Source organism: Chanodichthys erythropterus, chromosome 7 (assembly GCF_024489055.1).
Source record: "Chanodichthys erythropterus isolate Z2021 chromosome 7, ASM2448905v1, whole genome shotgun sequence".
NCBI lineage: Eukaryota > Metazoa > Chordata > Actinopteri > Cypriniformes > Xenocyprididae > Chanodichthys > Chanodichthys erythropterus.
In genome coordinates, this window is record NC_090227.1 from 35,033,004 (window position 1) to 35,053,376 (window position 20,373).

Genomic DNA, 20,373 nt, shown 5'->3' on the forward strand with positions numbered 1-20,373 from the left:
GCCTTTCTTTGTTGTCGTTGTCAGCTGTAGGTCCCTGGGCTTCTGTGATTGGCCAACACACACACGCGTCGTGAACGCGCCGTATCCAAGACGCTGAAATCTCCCACTGCAAGCACGACGCGACGCCCACCGAAAAAGTGGTCTATTTTTGCAGATGTTAGTAGCCTATCTAAGATTTTATTGTTCTATTTTATTGTAAATTGATGTAAGATTTTATGTATGTATATATTTGCGAACTATGTATAAAAATGAATGGAAAACGTATATTTTTTTTGTATTAAATTGTTTCTATATTATAGTATTATATCAAGCTCATATATTATTTGGTTTGAACTGAGACTGCAATCAGTTGCCTATGAAGTTTAAGCACCTCTCAGAGTTTTTCAGGCACTATCTGTGTACCCTAAATAGCAAAGGTGCAATGTTTTAATGAATATTTCTAGTTCAGTATATTTTAATATATTTAAAAATGGATAACTGAACAGAAATATAATCATAAAAAATGCTTAAAAAAGCATACATGATTTACTCATGCCAAGCCTCCACTGAAACTGTTGATCATTTATTTTGGGAATGTCCCTTTACTTTGTCTTTCTGGAATAATTTTGATGCTCTGATTGTCCAAAATGTTTTTTGTAACTCTTCTTTATCATATAGACACATTCTTTTTGGGTTTTATGTTAAAGACAATAATCTACTTAATGCAAGTTTTTGTATAAACCTTCTTTTATTTATTGGAAAGTTTTATATCCATAAGTGTAAATACATGAAAAGTAAACCCCACTTTAACTTTTTCAAACAAGAATTGAAGATGTATTTAAATGCAATTTCAACTTCTATTAACAAGAAAGCAATGAAAACATCCAGAATTTGTGCCATGTTTAATATTCTTCCTTAATATGTTTATTTGCCCTCTTTTGTCCCTTCTTTTTCACTTCTCTAATTTCTGAAATATTGTTTATTTTTTGCATGTACCAACTTGTTCTGTTTGTTAATATTGCAATAATAAAAAAAAAACATTTACTCATGCCTGTGAATACTTTAGTGCCATCTAGTGGATAAAGTCTGTATCGCGCTCAACGATTACAAAACAATCGGTCTCATACGTCACTAAATGTAGTCAAAATGCGTGTCTGTGCACGTGTAGAGGTGTTGAACTGAGAGGGATTGCCAGTGTAATGTAGACCGCTTTATATTTGCAGTTAAGAAAGCAAGTGCATGATTTTAATCGGTCGGATCATATCTATGCCTTATCTTTATGTGTAACTCATAACTGACATGCAATGTCTCTTTGTTGTCCTTTTCAAGTAGAAAGTAGACTTTAAATGGCGCGAGGAAGGGCTCAGACAGACTCAACAGCTTCGAAGCAGATGAAGAACGTCAATTCAAAGAAAAGACCGAATGAAGAACCTCCTCAAACACTCTCCAAAAAGCTCAAAGCCAAACAGCAAGCCAAGACATCATCAAAAACAGGTGAGGAAAGTTATGAGCTATGTCTTATAAGTGCACAGTTTGGTTTAAATATAAAAAAAAGTTTCATTTAATGGTTTGAATGCAATAATAAAAACTCTTTTTTTTTACTAACCAGTCACTAATCTAGATTTTCTGGTGAGCTAAACTGATTTGTGTAATGTAACAGACACCTACATACAAGCAAGTGTGAAATGGACTGGAGGTCAAAAGAAAGTGGGCCAAACAAGTATCCTTCACTACATTTACAAAAGCTCACTGGGACAGAGCATCCATGCTCAACTGCGCCAGGTGATGACAAGCATATATAATTATGGTGTGGCCTATACACTGTGCACTTCAGCAACAATATAACAGTACTATATACTACTCTCTCTTGTGTTATAGTGTCTGCAAGAGCCTTTTGTACGCTCACTTGGAACCTACAAACTTCACCGCACAGCCAGTCCCTTTGACCGGAGAGTCACTTGTCTGGAATGGCATCCCACTCATCCCACTACTGTTGCAGTGGGATCCAAGGGTGGAGACATCATCCTGTGGGATTACGATGTGCTGAATAAGAGAACTTTCATACAGGGGGTGAGATGAAGCTGGATTGTGAAGTGAAGAATATACTTTATTTGGTCTCTTTCTTGTGTCTATAGCAGCATTTGTTTGCAGATGCAACTTGGTTTGATTTATCTAATCCAATGACATTCATACATCAAGTGTCCAAATACTTTTGGGGTCCCAGTGAAATCAAATTGTGAAATTTATATAAATGTTCCTTACCATTGTAGTGTACTCATATATATGGTTATCACTTCAAATTAAAGGGTAAGTTCACCCAAAAATGAAAATAATGTCATTAATTACTCACCCTCATGCCGTTTCACACCCGTAAGACCTTCGTTAATCTTTGGAACACAAATTAAGATATTTTTGTTGAAATCCGATGGCTCAGTGAGGCCTCCATTGCCAGCAATGTCATTTCCTCTCTCAAGATCCATTACTGTACTAAAAACATATTTAAATCAGTTCATGTGAGTACAGTGGTTCAATATTAATATTATAAAGCGACGAGAATATTTTTTCAAAATAATGACTTACATAGTGATGGCTGATTTCAAAACACTGCTTCAGGAAGCATCAGAGGGTTATGAATCAGCATATCGAATCAGCGGTTCAGAGCGCCAAAGTCACGTGATTTCAGCAGTTTGCCGGTTTGACACGCGATCCGAATCATGATTCGATACGCTGATTCATTATGCTCCGAAGCTTCATGCAGCAGTGTTTTAACTAAATAAGTCATTATTTTGTTTTTTTTTGGCGCACCAAAAATATTCGTCACTTTATAATATTAATATTGAACCACTGTACTCACATGAACTGATTTAAATGTTTTTAGTACATTAATGGATCTTGAGAGAGGAAATGACATTGCTGGCTATGGAGGCCTCACTGAGCCATCGGATTTCAACAAAAATATCTTAATTTGTGTTCCGAAGATTAACGAAGGTCTTACGGGTGTGAAACGGCAGGGTGAGTAATTAATGACATTATTTTCATTTTTGGGTGAACTAACCCTTTAATGTGTAAATAGCTAAATAGTGTTCTATAAACTATTAAACATCTTAAAGGTGCAGTAGGTGATCTGGGAAAAGCTAATGTTAGCCTGCTGGCATTGAAAGCATACTATCCCACCCTCCCTGCAAATTGCCATCCAAAGCCACTCCTCCTCCAAAACACATGAAGGCGCACAAACACGACTGCTCTTGACACAGCATCGCAAGAGACGGCGTTAAACTACCTCATGTCTCAAAGCACATAACATTACAATAATAATGAACGTAAACATCTTAGCTTATACCTGACTGCTGCAGATTTATTTCGGTGTTGATACAGTTGAAAGCTCCAGTTAGCATAAAAACCAGCTGATGATGTATGATGTCTGCGCAAAAGGTGCGTGAGGGTATGTAAAAACGTACGTTGACAGGCAGGTAGGACATTGTATTATTTAATTCGTACCAGACATAATAATTGGAAGAACATTTTATGGTCCTACGCCTTACACAGATGATATATATTCATAAAAATACATTTAGACCGTTTAATAAAGTGATTGCTATCAGGATATGAGGAGACTTTCAACCAGTATAACAAAAAAAAAAATTCTATAGACAAACACCTATTGCACCTTTTTAAAGGATTAGTTCACTTTAAAATGAAAATTACCCCAAGCTTTACTCACCCTCAAGCCATCCTAGGTGTATGTGACTTTCTTCTTTCTGATGAACACAATCGGAGAAATATTAATAGATATCCTGACGCATCCGAGCTTTATAATGGCAGTGAACGGGACCAACAAGTTTGAAGCTGAAGAAAGTGCATCCATTATAAATGTACTCCACACGGCTCCAGGAGGGTTAATAGAGGTCTTCTGAAGCGAAGCGATGGATTTGTGTAAGAAAAATATCCTTATTTAACAAAGTAAAATATTTAGCTTCCGCCAGACCGTCTTCCGTATTCAACTTAGGAAGAATGTGTAACGCCTGTCGCAGTTCAAAACACTTACGCTACGTCTGACGCTGCGTCAGCTAAATAAGCTAGATATTTTACTTCATAACTTGTTAACTATGGATATTTTTACTACACAAATGGTTCGCTTCGCTTCAGAAGGCCTTTATTAACCCCCTGAGTCATGTGGAGTATGTTTATAAGGGATGGATGCACTTTCTTGAGCTTTCTTGTTCACTGCCATTATAAAGCTTGGATGCGTCAGGATATTTATTAATACAACTCAGATTATGTTCATCAGAAAGAAGAAAGTCATATACACCTAGGATGGCTTGAGGGTGAGTAAATCTTGGGTTAATTTTAATTTTTAAACAGATTACAGTAGATAATTGTGAAAGACTGCTGAGATTTTCTCCTCTGTTCTTTATCCTAGATGGGTCCTGGAGATGCAATAACAGGCATGAAGTTTAACCAATTCAATACCAATCAGCTGTTCATCTCATCTATTTGGGGTGCTACCACCCTTCGGGATTTCAGTGGATCGGTTATACAAGTCTTTGCCAAAACAGATTCATGGGAGTAAGCTCCTTTATTATTATTTTTAGCAATTGTAGCGGTTCTCCCATTTGCTTTACAAAAAACAAACAAAAAAAAACATAGACCACACAGAGATTTACAATACTTGAAACTGGCACTTTTTTTGATTTGAGGCTTAAGCTGATACTTTGTCCTGTTGATGGACACTTTTGTTCATTTAGTTCAATTATAGTATAGCAAGTGTGCGACATCAGTTATCGGTATTTGATTCAGTTGGCTCTTTGAAGTTTCACGCGTTTTAATGACATCAAGGTATAAAATTCAGTTCTATAGATAAAGTGGGTATATTTTGGTCTTCTGATTGGTATGAAGTTGGATAAACCTTGTGATAGATCAGAGGATGGTCTTTTTTTTGTAGTTAGTTATGCTATATATGACATTATGTTCATCGTCTCCATGTCTTGTTCATTTATTAAGCTGCTTTTGTGTAATATTTAATGTTCTGTTGCCAAGCTAATAGGCTTTAGGTCCAGTCCTGCTCCTAGAGGGCCACTGTCCTGCAAAGTTTAGCTCCAACCCCAATTAAACACACCTGAACCAGCTAATAAAGGCATCTTACTAGGCATACTAGAAACTTCCAGGCAGGTGTGTTGAGGCACGTTGGAGCTAAACTCTGCAGGACAGTGGCACTTCAGGACAGAATTTAGACACCCCTGCTTTTGGCCATTTAAGAGTAATCCATTTTGTCAATAACAGTGTCATTCATCATTTGTAGTATGTGTATTTGAATGTTAGCATGTTATTGGCGAACATGAAGAACATTATTTGTCTTCACCTTCCTCATGTTGTTGTGCTGGTTTAGTTTCTTTATAAATTTGTAAACATGTTCAACCCATAGTCCTCCCTGACCATTGAGTCCTGCCTCATCAGAGCCATACTTGGTTTGGCAGGTATGACCTTACTAGACTAGACCTTATCTAGACCTTACAAGCTTGTGTTTGTCTGTTGTGTTCATGCAGAAGGGAGCGGGTGACTTTATTGGGGAGATGAAGTTCTGCCCCACAGATGTGTCTAAAATCTTTGTCGCTTCTGGTGATGGCACAATCAGCGTGCAGAGTTTTGAGGGCCTCCAAAGTCAGATATTGTCTCGAACCCCAGACTGTGGCCATGACCACCATGATCTTTGGTGAGGACAGTGCTTGTGTGAATTGTTCAGCAGTGTTGGGAAATATTTTTAGGTGATGTTTGTATCTATTTCATATTTATGTTGTTTAGTATTCCATTTTGCTATAAGAACTGCTCTTAAACATGCAGGATAGATGGGTTGTTGATTTATCTGCGATTGCTTGACACACTTGTCTCACAAAGTCTCTTGTTCTTTCACTTTTTTCAAGACCATCCATTCCATTGTCATATATTATTAGGTATAAATTGGATATTACATGAAAATGTATATTTCTCTATATGGTTTTAATGCCACAAATCTCTCTCCCAGTTACTGGTACTGCTGTGTGGATGTGTCCGTTAGCCGTCAGATGCTTGCGACTGGGGACAACACTGGAAGACTTCTCTTGCTTGGCCTGGATGGACATGAGGTAAGTGAGGAAAATATCTAAATCAGTTCTCATTGCCAAAATCAAGAATAAAGCTATCTTATATATGTATTTTTGAAAACATATTAAGATTTTCAAAGAGAAGCTGCACAAAGCCAAAGTGACCCATGCAGAATTCAACCCTCGCTGTGACTGGCTGATGGCAACATCCTCTGTTGATGCTACGGTCAAGCTGTGGGACCTCAGAAATATTAAAGACAAAAGCAGTTATATCGCTGAAATGCCTCATGAAAAACCTGTCAATTCTGGTAAGAGACCAAATGATCAGAAAAGTGAGGAGGGGAACAAGTAAAAATACAACTGTACAAAAGGTTTAAATGCAAATAAATTGAAATTAATGTTTTTTTTTTCAGCGTACTTTAATCCAACAGACAGCACCAAGCTCCTTACTACAGACCAGAGGAACGAGATCAGGGTATATTGTTCATATGACTGGTCTAAACCTGACCAAATAATTCTTCATCCTCATCGGCAGTTCCAACACTTAACGCCCATCAAGGTCAGAGTTCCTTTAGTCTAAACTGCATGTTTTACCTGTTTGCATTTTTTTCCAAATAGTTTATATGGTAATCATGTTTATAGGCATCTTAAGGGGGTCGCACACCGGACGCGTAGCTCGGCGCCGCGCAACGTCGCGCAACGTCTTTAAAATTCGAACGCATTGTTTTCTATGAGAGTACGCACACCGGCAGCGACATGCAGCGCCTGTCCGCGGCGCCCAGCAACGACTCAGGAAGTTGTTTAAAATCCTGCCGCGCCACACAGCGCCATGTACATTGTTTTACATTAAATGTATATTATATTTCTCTCAAATCATCGTTAATGTACATACTGACTTCACCCTGTGCTGCAAGATACATCAGTTTCACATTCTTAGTTTAACAGCTTGAATAAAGTCTAAAAATGTATAATAAACGTAGCATTTTCTTTCCTTTTGCTTTGTTGTGCCATTTTTCCATGTACACTAACCTCAGTGCGAAATATTAAAGCATAGGCATGTAACGTTTCCTTGTTGACGTAAAACACTCCCATTGTGCAGCTCTTCTATCAGGAGTCGAGTCAAAATTGAGCTTGCGCGTATATAATGTGCGCGGCCGGTGTCGTGCCGAAAACTGATCGTCTGCCGAAAACTGACTGCCGTCCGCGGGAGCGCGCACAGCATGTTTTAAAGGGTATCGCCCCTGTTTCTACACGTCTACAGCTGCTTTTATCATGATCAAACGGCCATAACCTGCAAATGCATATAACTCTGTGTCCGTGGTAATATGTCCGTGCTAATAGCAAAGAAACGTGTCCTGTAACGCATAATCAAAATTATTCATTTAATTAATTTGCCGTACTGCTTAATCGCGATTACGTTTATTTAGTTTTGATTAAGTTGCTCGAGCATGATTTTTACGTGATTAACAGAAAGCCTATTTACTTGCTTTGTGCCAAACAATCCAGTCCTGTTTACGATGTGAAATACCTTTAAATGGTAAATAAAATCCATAAAATGCAGATTTACACTTGCCGAAAAGTGATTACAGCCTCTATTTATTGAGTGAACTGTTCTTTCTGCCTCAAAATGACTTGATTTCATTCATGGCTATACTATTGAACAGATCATAGCTCATTCAGTCCTTTTTATGTGTTGAAATACCTTTTAAATGGTCAATACAACCCAGAAAATCAAGTTTTACACTTGCCGAAAAGTGATTACAGCCTCTATTTAATGAGTGAACTGTTCTTTCTGCCTCAAAATGACTTGATTTCATTCATGGCTGTTATATTTGACAGATTATAGCTCATTCAGTTCTTTTTATGTGTTGAAATACCTTTAAATGGTCAATACAACCCATAAAATCAAGTTTTACACTTGCCGAAAAGTGATTACAGCCTCTATTTATTGAGTGAACTGTTCTTTCTGCCTCAAAATGTCTTGATTTCATTCATGGCTGTTATATTTAACAGATTATAGCTCATTCAGTCCTTTTTACCTGTTAAAATACCTTTAAATGATCAATAAAACCCATAAATTGCAGTTGCCAAAAAGTGATTACAGCCTCTATTTATTGATTGAACTGTTCTTTCTGCCTCAAAATGACTTGATTTCATTCATGGCTGTTATATTTGACAGATTATAGCTCATTCAGTTCTTTTTTACCTGTTGAAATGCCTCTTAAATGGTAAATAAAACCCATAAATTGCAGTTGCTGAAAAGTGATTACAGCCTCTATTTATTGAGTGAACTGTTCTTTCTGCCTCAAAATGACTTGATTTCCTTCATGGCTGTTATATTTGACAGATTATATCTTATTCAATCCTTTTTATGTGTTATAATACCTTTAAATGGCCAATAAAACCCATAAATTGCACTTGCCGAAAAGTGATTATAGCCTCTGTTTATTGAGTGAACTGTTCTTTCTGCCTCAAAATGACGTGATTTCATTCATGGCTGTTATATTTGACAGATTATAGCTCATTCAGTCCTTTTTATGTGTTGTAATACCTTTAAATGGACAATACAACCCATAAAATCAAGTTTTACACTTGCCGAAAAGTGATTACAGCCTCTATTTATTGAGTGAACTGTTCTTTCTGCCTCAAAATGACGTGATTTCATTCATGGCTGTTATGTTTGACAGATTATAGCTCATTCAGTCCTTTTTATGTGTTGTAATACCTTTAAATGGACAATACAACCCATAAAATCAAGTTTTACACTTGCCGAAAAGTGATTACAGCCTCTATTTATTGAGTGAACTGTTCTTTCTGCCTCAAAATGTCTTGATTTCATTCATGGCTGTTATATTTGACAGATTATAGCTCATTCAGTTCTTTTTTTACCTGTTGAAATGCCTCTTAAATGGTAAATAAAACCCATAAATTGCAGTTGCCGAAAAGTGATTACAGCCTTTATTTATTGAGTGAACTGTTCTTTCTGCCTCAAAATGTCTTGATTTCATTCATGGCTGTTATATTTAACAGATTATAGCTCATTCAGTCCTTTTTACCTGTTAAAATACCTTTAAATAATCAAAGAAACCGATAAATTGCAGTTGCCAAAAAGTGATTACAGCCTCTATTTATTGAGTGAACTGTTCTTTCTGCCTCAAAATGTCTTGATTTCATTCATGGCTGTTATATTTGACAGATTATAGCTCATTCAGTTCTTTTTTACCTGTTGAAATGCCTCTTAAATGGTAAATAAAACCCATAAATTGCAGTTGCCGAAAAGTGATTACAGCCTCTATTTATTGATTGAACTGTTCTTTCTGCCTCAAAATGACTTGATTTCATTCATGGCTGTTATATTTAACAGATTATAGCTCATTCAGTCCTTTTTACCTGTTAAAATACCTTTAAATGATCAATGAAACCCATAAATTGCAGTTGCCAAAAAGTGATTACAGTCTCTATTTATTGAGTGAACTGTTCTTTCTGCCTCAAAATGACTTGATTTCTTTCATGGCTGTTATATTTGACAGATTATAGCTCATTCAGTTCTTTTTTATCTGTTGAAAAGCCTCTTAAATGGTACATAAAACCCATAAATTGCAGTTGCCGAAAAGTGATTACAGCCTTTATTTATTGAGTGAACTGTTCTTTCTGCCTCAAAATGACTTGATTTCATTCATGGCTGTTATATTTGACAGATTATAGCTCATACAGTTCTTTTTACCTGTTGAACACCATACAGACTTTATCAAAGAATTTGCTGATTTTCTATCGGAGTTAGTACTAGCTGCAGATAAAGTCCTTGTTGTTGGTGATTTTAATATCCATGTAGATAATAAAAAAGACTCATTGGGATTGGCATTTACAGGCATTCTAAACTCTATTGTTGTTAGACAACACGTGTCAGGACCCACTCATTGTCGTAATCATACTTTAGATCTAATATTGTCACATGGAATCGATATTGATGCTTTTGAAATTCTGCAGCAGAGTGACGACATCTCAGATCATTATCTAGTCTTGTGTATACTACATTTAGTCAAAGCGGCTAAACTGCCTCCCTGCCATAAATATGGTAGAACCATCACTTCTACCACTAAAGATCGCTTTATAAATAACCTTCCTGATCAGTTTCATCGCCTTAGCATACCAGACAGCTTAGAAGACCTCGATGTTGCAACAGAAACTATTGCCTCTGTCTTTTCCAGCACATTAGATTCAGTCGCTCCTTTGCGTTTAAAAAAGATTAAGGAAATTAATCCAACACCATGGTACAGTGAGCACACTCGGGCCCCAAAAATTGCAGCCAGGAAAATGGAGCGCAGCTGGAAGTAAACAAAACTAGAAGTATTTCGCATTTCGTGGAGAGAGAGAATGATACGTACAGAAAGGCTTTAAATACTGCTAGATCTGTCTATTTTTCAAAACATTTAGAAGAAAATAAGCACAACCCGGTATTTATTTGATACAGTGGCTAAATTAACAAGAAATAAAGCTTAAACTTCCAAAGAGCACAGCAGTAATGACTTTATGAACTTCTTTACTTGCAAGATTGATAATATTAGAGAGAAAATTATAACCATGCAACCGTCTACTACAGTATTGTGTCAGACATTGCATTGTAGTGTCCCTAAAGAAAAATTCAATTAATTTACTGCTTTAGGAGAGGAAGAATTGTCTAAACTTGTTAAATCATCAAAATCAACCACATGTATGTTTGACCCTATACCAACTAAGCTATTGAAAGAGATGCTTCCAGAGGTCATAGATCCTCTTCTTAATATTGTTAATTCATCTTTTTCACTAGGATACGTACCAAAAAATTTTAAGCTTGATCCTAGAGAATTAGTCAATTACAGGCCGATCTTGAATCTTCCTTTTTTGTCAAAAATACTAGAAAAGGCAGTTTCATCACAACTATGTTCCTTTTTAGAAAGAAATGGTATCTGTGAGGATTTCCAGTCAGGATTTAGACTGTACCATAGTACTGAGACTGCTCTCATTAGAGTTATATATGATTTGCTCTTATCATCAGATCGTGGTTGTATCTCTCTATTAGTGTTACTGGATCTTAGTGCTGCATTTGACACTATCGATCACAATATTCTTTTAAATAGACTCGAAAATTATGTTGGCATTAGTGGAATTGCATTGGCATGGTTCAAATCATACTTATCTGACCGTTATCACTTTGTAGTAGTAAATGATGAGATGTCATATCAATCACAAGTTAAATATGGAGTACCGCAAGGCTCAGTACTAGGACCGTTGCTTTTCACTCTGTACATGCTGCCCTTGGGAGATATCATTAGGAAGCATGGCGTTAGTTTTCACTGTTACGCTGATGATACTCAGCTCTATATTTCTTCGCACCCTGACAAAACTTACCAATTCACAAAATTAAAGGAATGTATAGCTGATATAAAAAACTGGGTGACCAGTAATTTCAGCGATTCTAATTTTTGGACCAAAAACCTCTTCATGTAATAACCTTGAATACTGTCTAACACTTGATGGCTGCTCTAAGTCTTTGTCGTCAGCTAGTATCCTAGGTATGCTTTTTGATAGCAATCTTTAATTTGAAGGCCATGTTTAACATCTGTAAAACCGCATTCTTCCATCTTAAAAATATATCTAAACTACGACATATGCTCTTAATGAAAAATGCAGAAAAGTTAGTTCATGCGTTCATGACCTCAAGGTTAGATTACTGTAACGCTCTACTGGGTGGTTGTTCTGCTCGCCTGATAAATAAACTACAGCTCGTACAAAATGCAGCAGCTAGAGTTCTTACTAGAACTAGGAAGTACGACCATATTAGCCCAGTTCTGTCATCACTGCATTGGCTTCCTGTTAAACATCGTATAGATTTTAAAATCTTGATAATTACTTACAAAGCACTAAATGGTTTAGCTCCCCAGTACCTAAGCGAGCTCTTAATGCATTATAGTTCTTCACGTTTATTGCGATCTCAGAATTCAGGCCAGCTGATAATACCTAGAATATCAAAATCAACTGCAGGCGGTAGATCCATCTCCTATTTGGCACCTAAAGTCTGGAACAATCTTCGTAGCATTGTTCGGGATGCAGACACACTCTGTCAGTTTAAATCTAGACTAAAAACACATCTCTTTAACCTGGCATACACATAAACCATTATAAATGTATATTTTATATAAGCTTTATATTTAGCTCATTCAGTCCTTTTTACGTGTTGAAATACCTTTACATTACAAATAAAACCCATAAATTGCAGTTTTACAGTTGCCAAAAAGTGATTACAGCCTCTACTTATGGACTGAACTGTTCTTTTTGCCTGAAAAAATGATTACTTCTACCCAGTAAAAAGAACTGAATGAGATATAATCTGTCAAATATTACAGCCATGAATGAAATCAAGTCATTTTGAGGCAGAAAGAACAGTTCACTCAATAAATAGAGGCTGTAATCACTTTTCGGCAACTACAATTTATGGGTTTTATTTACCATTTAAAGGTATTACAACACATAAAAAGGATTTATTGAGCTATAATCTGTCAAATATAACAGCCATGAATGAATTCAAGTCATTTTGAGGCAGAAAGAACAGTTCACTCAATAAATAGAGGCTGTAATCACTTTTCGGCAAGTGTAAAACTTCATTTTATGGGTTGTATTGTCCATTTAAAGGTATTACAACACATAAAAAGGACTGAATGAGCTATAATCTGTCAAATATAACAGCCATGAATGAAATCAAGTCATTTTGAGGCAGAAAGAACAGTTCGCTCAATAAACAGAGGCTATAATCACTTTTCGGCAAGTGCAATTTATGGGTTTTATTGGCCATTTAAAGGTATTATAACACATAAAAAGGATTGAATAAGATATAATCTGTCAAATATAACAGCCACGAAGGAAATCAAGTCATTTTGAGGCAGAAAGAACAGTTCACTCAATAAATAAAGGCTGTAATCACTTTTCGGCAACTGCAATTTATGGGTTTTATTTACCATTTAAGAGGCATTTCAACAGGTAAAAAAGAACTGAATGAGCTATAATCTGTCAAATATAACAGCCATGAATGAAATCAAGTCATTTTGAGGCAGAAAGAACAGTTCACTCAATAAATAGAGGCTGTAATCACTTTTCGGCAAGTGTAAAACTTGATTTTATGGGTTGTATTGACCATTTAAAGGTACTTCAACAGGTAAAAAGGACTGAATGAGCTATAATCTGTCAAATATAACAGCCATGAAGGAAATCAAGTCATTTTGAGGCAGAAAGAACAGTTCAATCAATAAATAGAGGCTGTAATCACTTTTCGGCAAGTGTAAAACTTGATTTTATGGGTTGTATTGACCATTTAAAGGTACTTCAACAGGTAAAAAGGACTGAATGAGCTATAATCTGTCAAATATAACAGCCATGAAGGAAATCAAGTCATTTTGAGGCTGAAAGAACAGTTCACTCAATAAATAGAGGCTGTAATCACTTTTCGGCAACTACAATTTATGGGTTTTATTTACCATTTAAAGGTATTACAACACATAAAAAGGATTTAATGAGCTATAATCTGTCAAATATAACAGCCATGAATGAATTCAAGTCATTTTGAGGCAGAAAGAACAGTTCACTCAATAAATAGAGGCTGTAATCACTTTTCGGCAAGTGTAAAACTTCATTTTATGGGTTGTATTGTCCATTTAAAGGTATTACAACACATAAAAAGGACTGAATGAGCTATAATCTGTCAAATATAACAGCCATGAATGAAATCAAGTCATTTTGAGGCAGAAAGAACAGTTCAATCAATAAATAGAGGCTGTAATCACTTTTCGGCAACTGCAATTTATGGGTTTTATTTACCATTTAAGAGGCATTTCAACAGGTAAAAAAGAACTGAATGAGCTATAATCTGTCAAATATAACAGCCATGAATGAAATCAAGACATTTTGAGGCAGAAAGAACAGTTCACTCAATAAATAGAGGCTGTAATCACTTTTTGGCAACTGCAATTTATCGGTTTCTTTGATTATTTAAAGGTATTTTAACAGGTAAAAAGGACTGAATGAGCTATAATCTGTTAAATATAACAGCCATGAATGAAATCAAGACATTTTGAGGCAGAAAGAACAGTTCACTCAATAAATAAAGGCTGTAATCACTTTTCGGCAACTGCAATTTATGGGTTTTATTTACCATTTAAGAGGCATTTCAACAGGTAAAAAAGAACTGAATGAGCTATAATCTGTCAAATATAACAGCCATGAATGAAATCAAGTCATTTTGAGGCAGAAAGAACAGTTCACTCAATAAATAGAGGCTGTAATCACTTTTCGGCAAGTGTAAAACTTCATTTTATGGGTTGTATTGTCCATTTAAAGGTATTACAACACATAAAAAGGACTGAATGAGCTATAATCTGTCAAATATAACAGCCATGAATGAAATCAAGTCATTTTGAGGCAGAAAGAACAGTTCACTCAATAAATAGAGGCTGTAATCACTTTTCGGCAACTACAATTTATGGGTTTTATTTACCATTTAAAGGTATTACAACACATAAAAAGGATTTAATGAGCTATAATCTGTCAAATATAACAGCCATGAATGAATTCAAGTCATTTTGAGGCAGAAAGAACAGTTCACTCAATAAATAGAGGCTGTAATCACTTTTCGGCAAGTGTAAAACTTCATTTTATGGGTTGTATTGTCCATTTAAAGGTATTACAACACATAAAAAGGACTGAATGAGCTATAATCTGTCAAATATAACAGCCATGAATGAAATCAAGTCATTTTGAGGCAGAAAGAACAGTTCGCTCAATAAACAGAGGCTATAATCACTTTTCGGCAAGTGCAATTTATGGGTTTTATTGGCCATTTAAAGGTATTATAACACATAAAAAGGATTGAATAAGATATAATCTGTCAAATATAACAGCCACGAAGGAAATCAAGTCATTTTGAGGCAGAAAGAACAGTTCACTCAATAAACAGAGGCTATAATCACTTTTCGGCAAGTGCAATTTATGGGTTTTATTGGCCATTTAAAGGTATTATAACACATAAAAAGGATTGAATAAGATATAATCTGTCAAATATAACAGCCACGAAGGAAATCAAGTCATTTTGAGGCAGAAAGAACAGTTCACTCAATAAATAGAGGCTGTAATCACTTTTCGGCAAGTGTAAAACTTCATTTTATGGGTTGTATTGTCCATTTAAAGGTATTACAACACATAAAAAGGACTGAATGAGCTATAATCTGTCAAATATAACAGCCATGAATGAAATCAAGTCATTTTGAGGCAGAAAGAACAGTTCAATCAATAAACAGATGCTATAATCACTTTTTGGCAACTGCAATTTATGGGTTTTATTTACCATTTAAAAGGTATTTCAACACATAAAAAGGACTGAATGAGCTATAATCTGTCAAATATAACAGCCATGAATGAAATAAAGTCATTTTGAGGCAGAAAAAACTGTTCACTCAAAAAATAGAGGCTGTAATCACTTTTCAGCAAGTGTAAAACTTGATTTTATGGGTTGTATTGACCATTTAAGAGGCATTTCAACAGGTAAAAAAGAACTGAATGAGAGCTAATCTGTCAAATATAACAGCCATGAATGAAATCAAGTCATTTTGAGGCAGAAAGAACAGTTCACTCAATAAATAGAGGCTGTAATCACTTTTCGGCAAGTGTAAAACTTGATTTTATGGGTTGTATTGACCATTTAAAGGTACTTCAACAGGTAAAAAGGACTGAATGAGCTATAATCTGTCAAATATAACAGCCATGAAGGAAATCAAGTCATTTTGAGGCAGAAAGAACAGTTCACTCAATAAATAGAGGCTGTAATCACTTTTCGGCAACTACAATTTATGGGTTTTATTTACCATTTAAAGGTATTACAACACATAAAAAGGACTTAATGAGCTATAATCTGTCAAATATAACAGCCATGAATGAATTCAAGTCATTTTGAGGCAGAATGAACAGTTCACTCAATAAAAAGAGGCTGTAATCACTTTTCGGCAAGTGTAAAACTTGATTTTATGGGTTGTATTGACCATTTAAAAGGTATTTCAACACATAAAAAGGACTGAATGAGCTATAATCTGTCAAATATAACAGCCATGAAGGAAATCAAGTCATTTTGAGGCAGAAAGAACAGTTCAATCAATAAATAGAGGCTGTAATCACTTTTCGGCAAGTGTAAATCTGCATTTTATGGATTTTATTTACCATTTAAAGGTATTTCACATCGTAAACAGGACTGGATTGTTTGGCACAAAGCAAGTAAATAGGCTTTCTGTTAATCACGTAAAAATCATGCTCGAGCAACTTAATCAAAACTAAATAAACGTAATCGCGATTAAGCAGTACGGCAAATTAATTAAATTAATAATTTTGATTATGCGTTACATGAAAAGTTTCTTTGCTATTAGCACGGACATATTACCACGGACACAGAGGTATATGCATTTGCAGGTTATGGCCGTTTGATCATGATAAAAGCAGCTGTAGACGTGTAGAAACAGGGGCGATACCCTTTAAACATGCTGTGCGCGCTCCCGCGGACGGCAGTCAGTTTTCGGCAGACGATCAGTTTTCGGCACGACACCGGTGTGAGATACCTGAGACGCGGCGTGGCGGTGTGCGACCCCCTTTAGGCCCTGTTTCTACCTGGTATTAAGCATTTTGGTCGATTGGGTCACAAGTGGACGATGCTATGTGGTCTATAACATTTGAGCTTGTCCACTTCCAGAGGAAGTCGAAAATGCATTCGACCGGATTGCGTGAGGTTTTTTGTCCGTTACATCGAAAGATCTAGAAAAGCCCTTACGTTTACCCACCCATAGACCCTCCCCTCAAATAAATCAGTGGTTGAAAGTGGACAAAAGAGATGGAAAAAACACCAAATGTAAATGGGAATGTCTCCCTCATCTACAGGGCCGTAGTAATCCAAGACTATTGAGGTCATATAGTTTAATTTTGGTCTTTTTTTTTTCTCTCTCTCTCAGGCAACCTGGCATCCCATGTATGACCTCATTGTGGCTGGCCGTTACCCAGATGATCAAGTATTAGTCAATGATAAGAGAACTATTGACATTTATGATGCCAACAGTGGTGATCTTGTGCACCAGCTGAGAGACCCCAATGCTGCCGGTATCATATCTGTAAGCATGTTTTTTTTTTTTCCTTTTAAATATTTTACAATATTTAACTATGTTAATTAAGAATAATAATATAGACACTATCGTTCAAACGTTTGGGTTCAGTTATATACAGGTATATTTACTTGTTTACTGATACACATTGCTGGCGCCACTATCTTAATCTTTATTGTATTTCAGCTCAACAAGTTCAGTTCAAATGGGGATGTGCTGGCTTCTGGAATGGGTACAATATAGTTTCTTTTTTCAAAATCATAGTATAATCAGGAGTGCTACATGATTCAATTAATTTGAAAAGTTGTACACTTTAATTACAGGCTATAACATTTTAATCTGGAACCGAGAGGACACACTGAACAGTATTAATCGGAAACAGATAGCGGAGAGAGTGGAGAGTGGAGGCAGAGCTGGAACCTCCAGATCCCAGCGCAGCACCCAGCAGCGCACGAACAGAGGTGGAAGAGCAGCTGCTGATGATGCCAAGCTCAAGAAAAAGCTGGCATCATTGTCTTCCACAGAGACCAAGTCAAAGACCAAGAGCAAGACCGAATGCAAGACATCAAAATTGAAGAAAAAGTGAGAAAGAATATAGGATTAGATACTTAGCGGATCAGGTCTCATTTGTTCTGTTCGTTTCAATATATAAATCCTGTAACAGTAAAAATTTAAATAAGGGCTTGTTACCTTTTTATAGGGCCTAAAATATGTATATTCTGTTCAAAATAAACTTTTGTACTTTTTTACGTTAAAAAAATGTTGTGTGTCTTTGTGAGTGTATTAAAATATGGCTCAAAATATATGATTGTATTTGCAGAACCAAAAAATAAGCTTTGGTTGAAGGTGAAAAAAATCAAAGCAATTCAAACTGACAACAAAGACATCTGAATTTATTACAAACTGTACTTTGATGAGTCATATAAGCCAGATACAAATGATCAGGATGTTGCATTAATAACTGGTATGTTTATTGTTAGTTAAGACTTGCGTAGCTGAACGAAAGTAACATTTGCAAGACGACCAAGAACATCAGTCCAGTCCTGCTGTTCTGACTCCAGCCTTTGGTTTCGGGCCTGGTAGGCTGAGTAGATAGTCCCGAGGATGAGGGTCTCAAAACGGGCTTGAGTGAAAGAGTTGTCTTGCTCTTCCAGCATAGCCAGTAACTTCTCCATTGCAGACACAGTCTTTGGAATACTGTCGTTTATAAGAGATAAGAAAGCTCGACCTTGTCGCATGGACGCTATTTCTTGATCCCGCATGACAACGTTACTGTCAACATCAATCTCCAGTCCTCTCCATAAGAACTAGGATTTAAAAAAAGAAAAATGGGAATGTAAAAAATATATTTTGTGAGCTCATCTGTATGGTAAATTGCAATGCAAGAAAAATATCTCAATGCTTCTGTTTGTTCACCATGTTCATTTAAATGAGAAACTTGAAATATAGTTTTACCTTCCAACTCAGTGGTTTTTTCTTTTCTTTTTTAAACAAAATAACGCAAAGGTTTTGCAAGCAAATGCAATGTTTCTTGGAAGAACACAGAATTATTGCAAGTAAATACAAAGTTTCTCTGGGGAATGCAAAAGCATTGAAATATCAAATATAATCTAATTTTTATTTCTATCACCATGAACCCTTAGGGGCTCCATAGATTTGTTTCTTCAGTATTTGTCTATACCTATAGTTCAATCAAAAATTTAGATAATCATAGTATTTATTTTTACATTTAGCTGTAGTGTGAGAACTTTTAATAAATAGAAACTATAGAATATAATTCTGCTTCTGTGAACTAATAAACACTTTTAAACTTTTTAACAAATGGTCATCATCATGTCAGAATGTATTTAAGAAGAAGTTTATCATTCTAGTGACATAAATCAACGTTTTAAAGGGATAGTTTACCCAAAAATGAAAATTCTGTCATCATTTTGATTGATCCAAACCTGTATGAATTTATTTCTTCTCCTGAACACAAAAGAAGATATTTTGAAGGATGTCGGTAACCAAACATTTGATGAACCCCATTGACTTCCATAGTATTTTTTTTCCATACTGTAGAAGTCAACTGTTTGGTTACCCATATCCTTAAAAATATATTGTTTTGTGTTCAGCAGAAGAAAGAAATTTACAAAGGTTTGGAACAACTTGAGGGTGAGTAAATGATGACAGAATTTTCATTTTCGGGTGAACTATCCCTTTAACAACAATTGAATTCGATTAATGTAAGGTGGAATTGTGACTTTTATGGTTTATGTAATGTATGGTTATATTTTCTTACCTCAAACATCAAGTTAGCATCACTTTCAGATCTGATAAAACCCTGGGTTGCCAGTCCTCCGTGCAGAACCGCTGAAACATCTGCATGACACAGACTCACGAGTTTACTGAACTGTACGACAAACAAGCCTAAGCGGTTCAAGAATTGTTATGCTATGTGAGCAATGCCATGGCAAAGTGAGTATAATTAACATAAAACGAAAGATTTCAGCATTAAACAGTGCTCGTGGAATTTAAAGTAGGAAAATGTTCGGTTCTGGCGTCATGATTGGCACGAATCACGCCCAGCATTCCACAGAACTGCCAGTGCCACATTCCAACAGCACTGGAACAGCTATAATAAAAATCAAATAGCCTACAACTACTACAATATCATAATGAAAACCAAAAGCATATATGATTAAAATTAAACTGTATAGTAACAAGATTTACTGCACATGTCGTCTCGTCAAGATCAAAAGTCTTTACCTGAGGGCTCCCTGAGACACAACACAACACATGCCACTTTGATCAGAGTCAACAACATTGCCACAAAAAATATAATTGCTCTTGATTCACGCAGCTTTCAGTCGTCATCCGTTTAGCTCCACAAAAAAACAGAATTCCTGAGTGCGTCGCATTTTTCCACCTGCGGAAAAAGACAATTTGAGCCAAACCGGGAGAGCAATAAATTTGACTACAAAAGATAGCGACTTATAATAATTTAATTTTTTATTGCAAATACTAAATAGATTATGTTATATAGGCTAATTAATCTTAATGAAAAGAAAAGTTACTTCAGCATACTTTTTAAATAAATACTTTTTTATGCAGTGCAATGACAGTCCTCCAACACACGGTGGCAGCAGAGAGGCACGTAAACGCGCGGTGACGTC

General features: G+C 35.9%; 2 protein-coding genes across 2 annotated transcripts; one reads left to right on the forward strand and one right to left on the reverse strand.

Annotated features, from left to right (window-relative positions):
* The first annotated feature begins 1,136 nt into the window (after positions 1 to 1,136).
* ddb2 (damage-specific DNA binding protein 2) lies at positions 1,137 to 17,910 on the forward strand. The gene is made up of 11 exons (XM_067389300.1): positions 1,137 to 1,201; positions 1,312 to 1,473; positions 1,640 to 1,761; positions 1,858 to 2,049; positions 5,523 to 5,689; positions 5,999 to 6,098; positions 6,187 to 6,364; positions 6,470 to 6,615; positions 17,072 to 17,227; positions 17,405 to 17,450; positions 17,542 to 17,910. The coding sequence occupies exons 2-11, from the start codon at positions 1,326 to 1,328 to the stop codon at positions 17,802 to 17,804; spliced, it is 1,518 nt and encodes a 505-aa protein (XP_067245401.1). The 5' UTR covers positions 1,137 to 1,201; positions 1,312 to 1,325; the 3' UTR covers positions 17,805 to 17,910.
* A 169-nt stretch (positions 17,911 to 18,079) lies between these two features.
* Positions 18,080 to 20,142, reverse strand: LOC137022832 (protein FAM180B). The gene is made up of 3 exons (XM_067389302.1): positions 19,967 to 20,142; positions 19,500 to 19,579; positions 18,080 to 18,525 (listed from the first exon to the last, which is right to left on the reverse strand). The coding sequence occupies exons 1-3, from the start codon at positions 20,022 to 20,024 to the stop codon at positions 18,199 to 18,201; spliced, it is 465 nt and encodes a 154-aa protein (XP_067245403.1). The 5' UTR covers positions 20,025 to 20,142; the 3' UTR covers positions 18,080 to 18,198.
* Between the last annotated feature and the right edge of the window lie 231 nt (positions 20,143 to 20,373).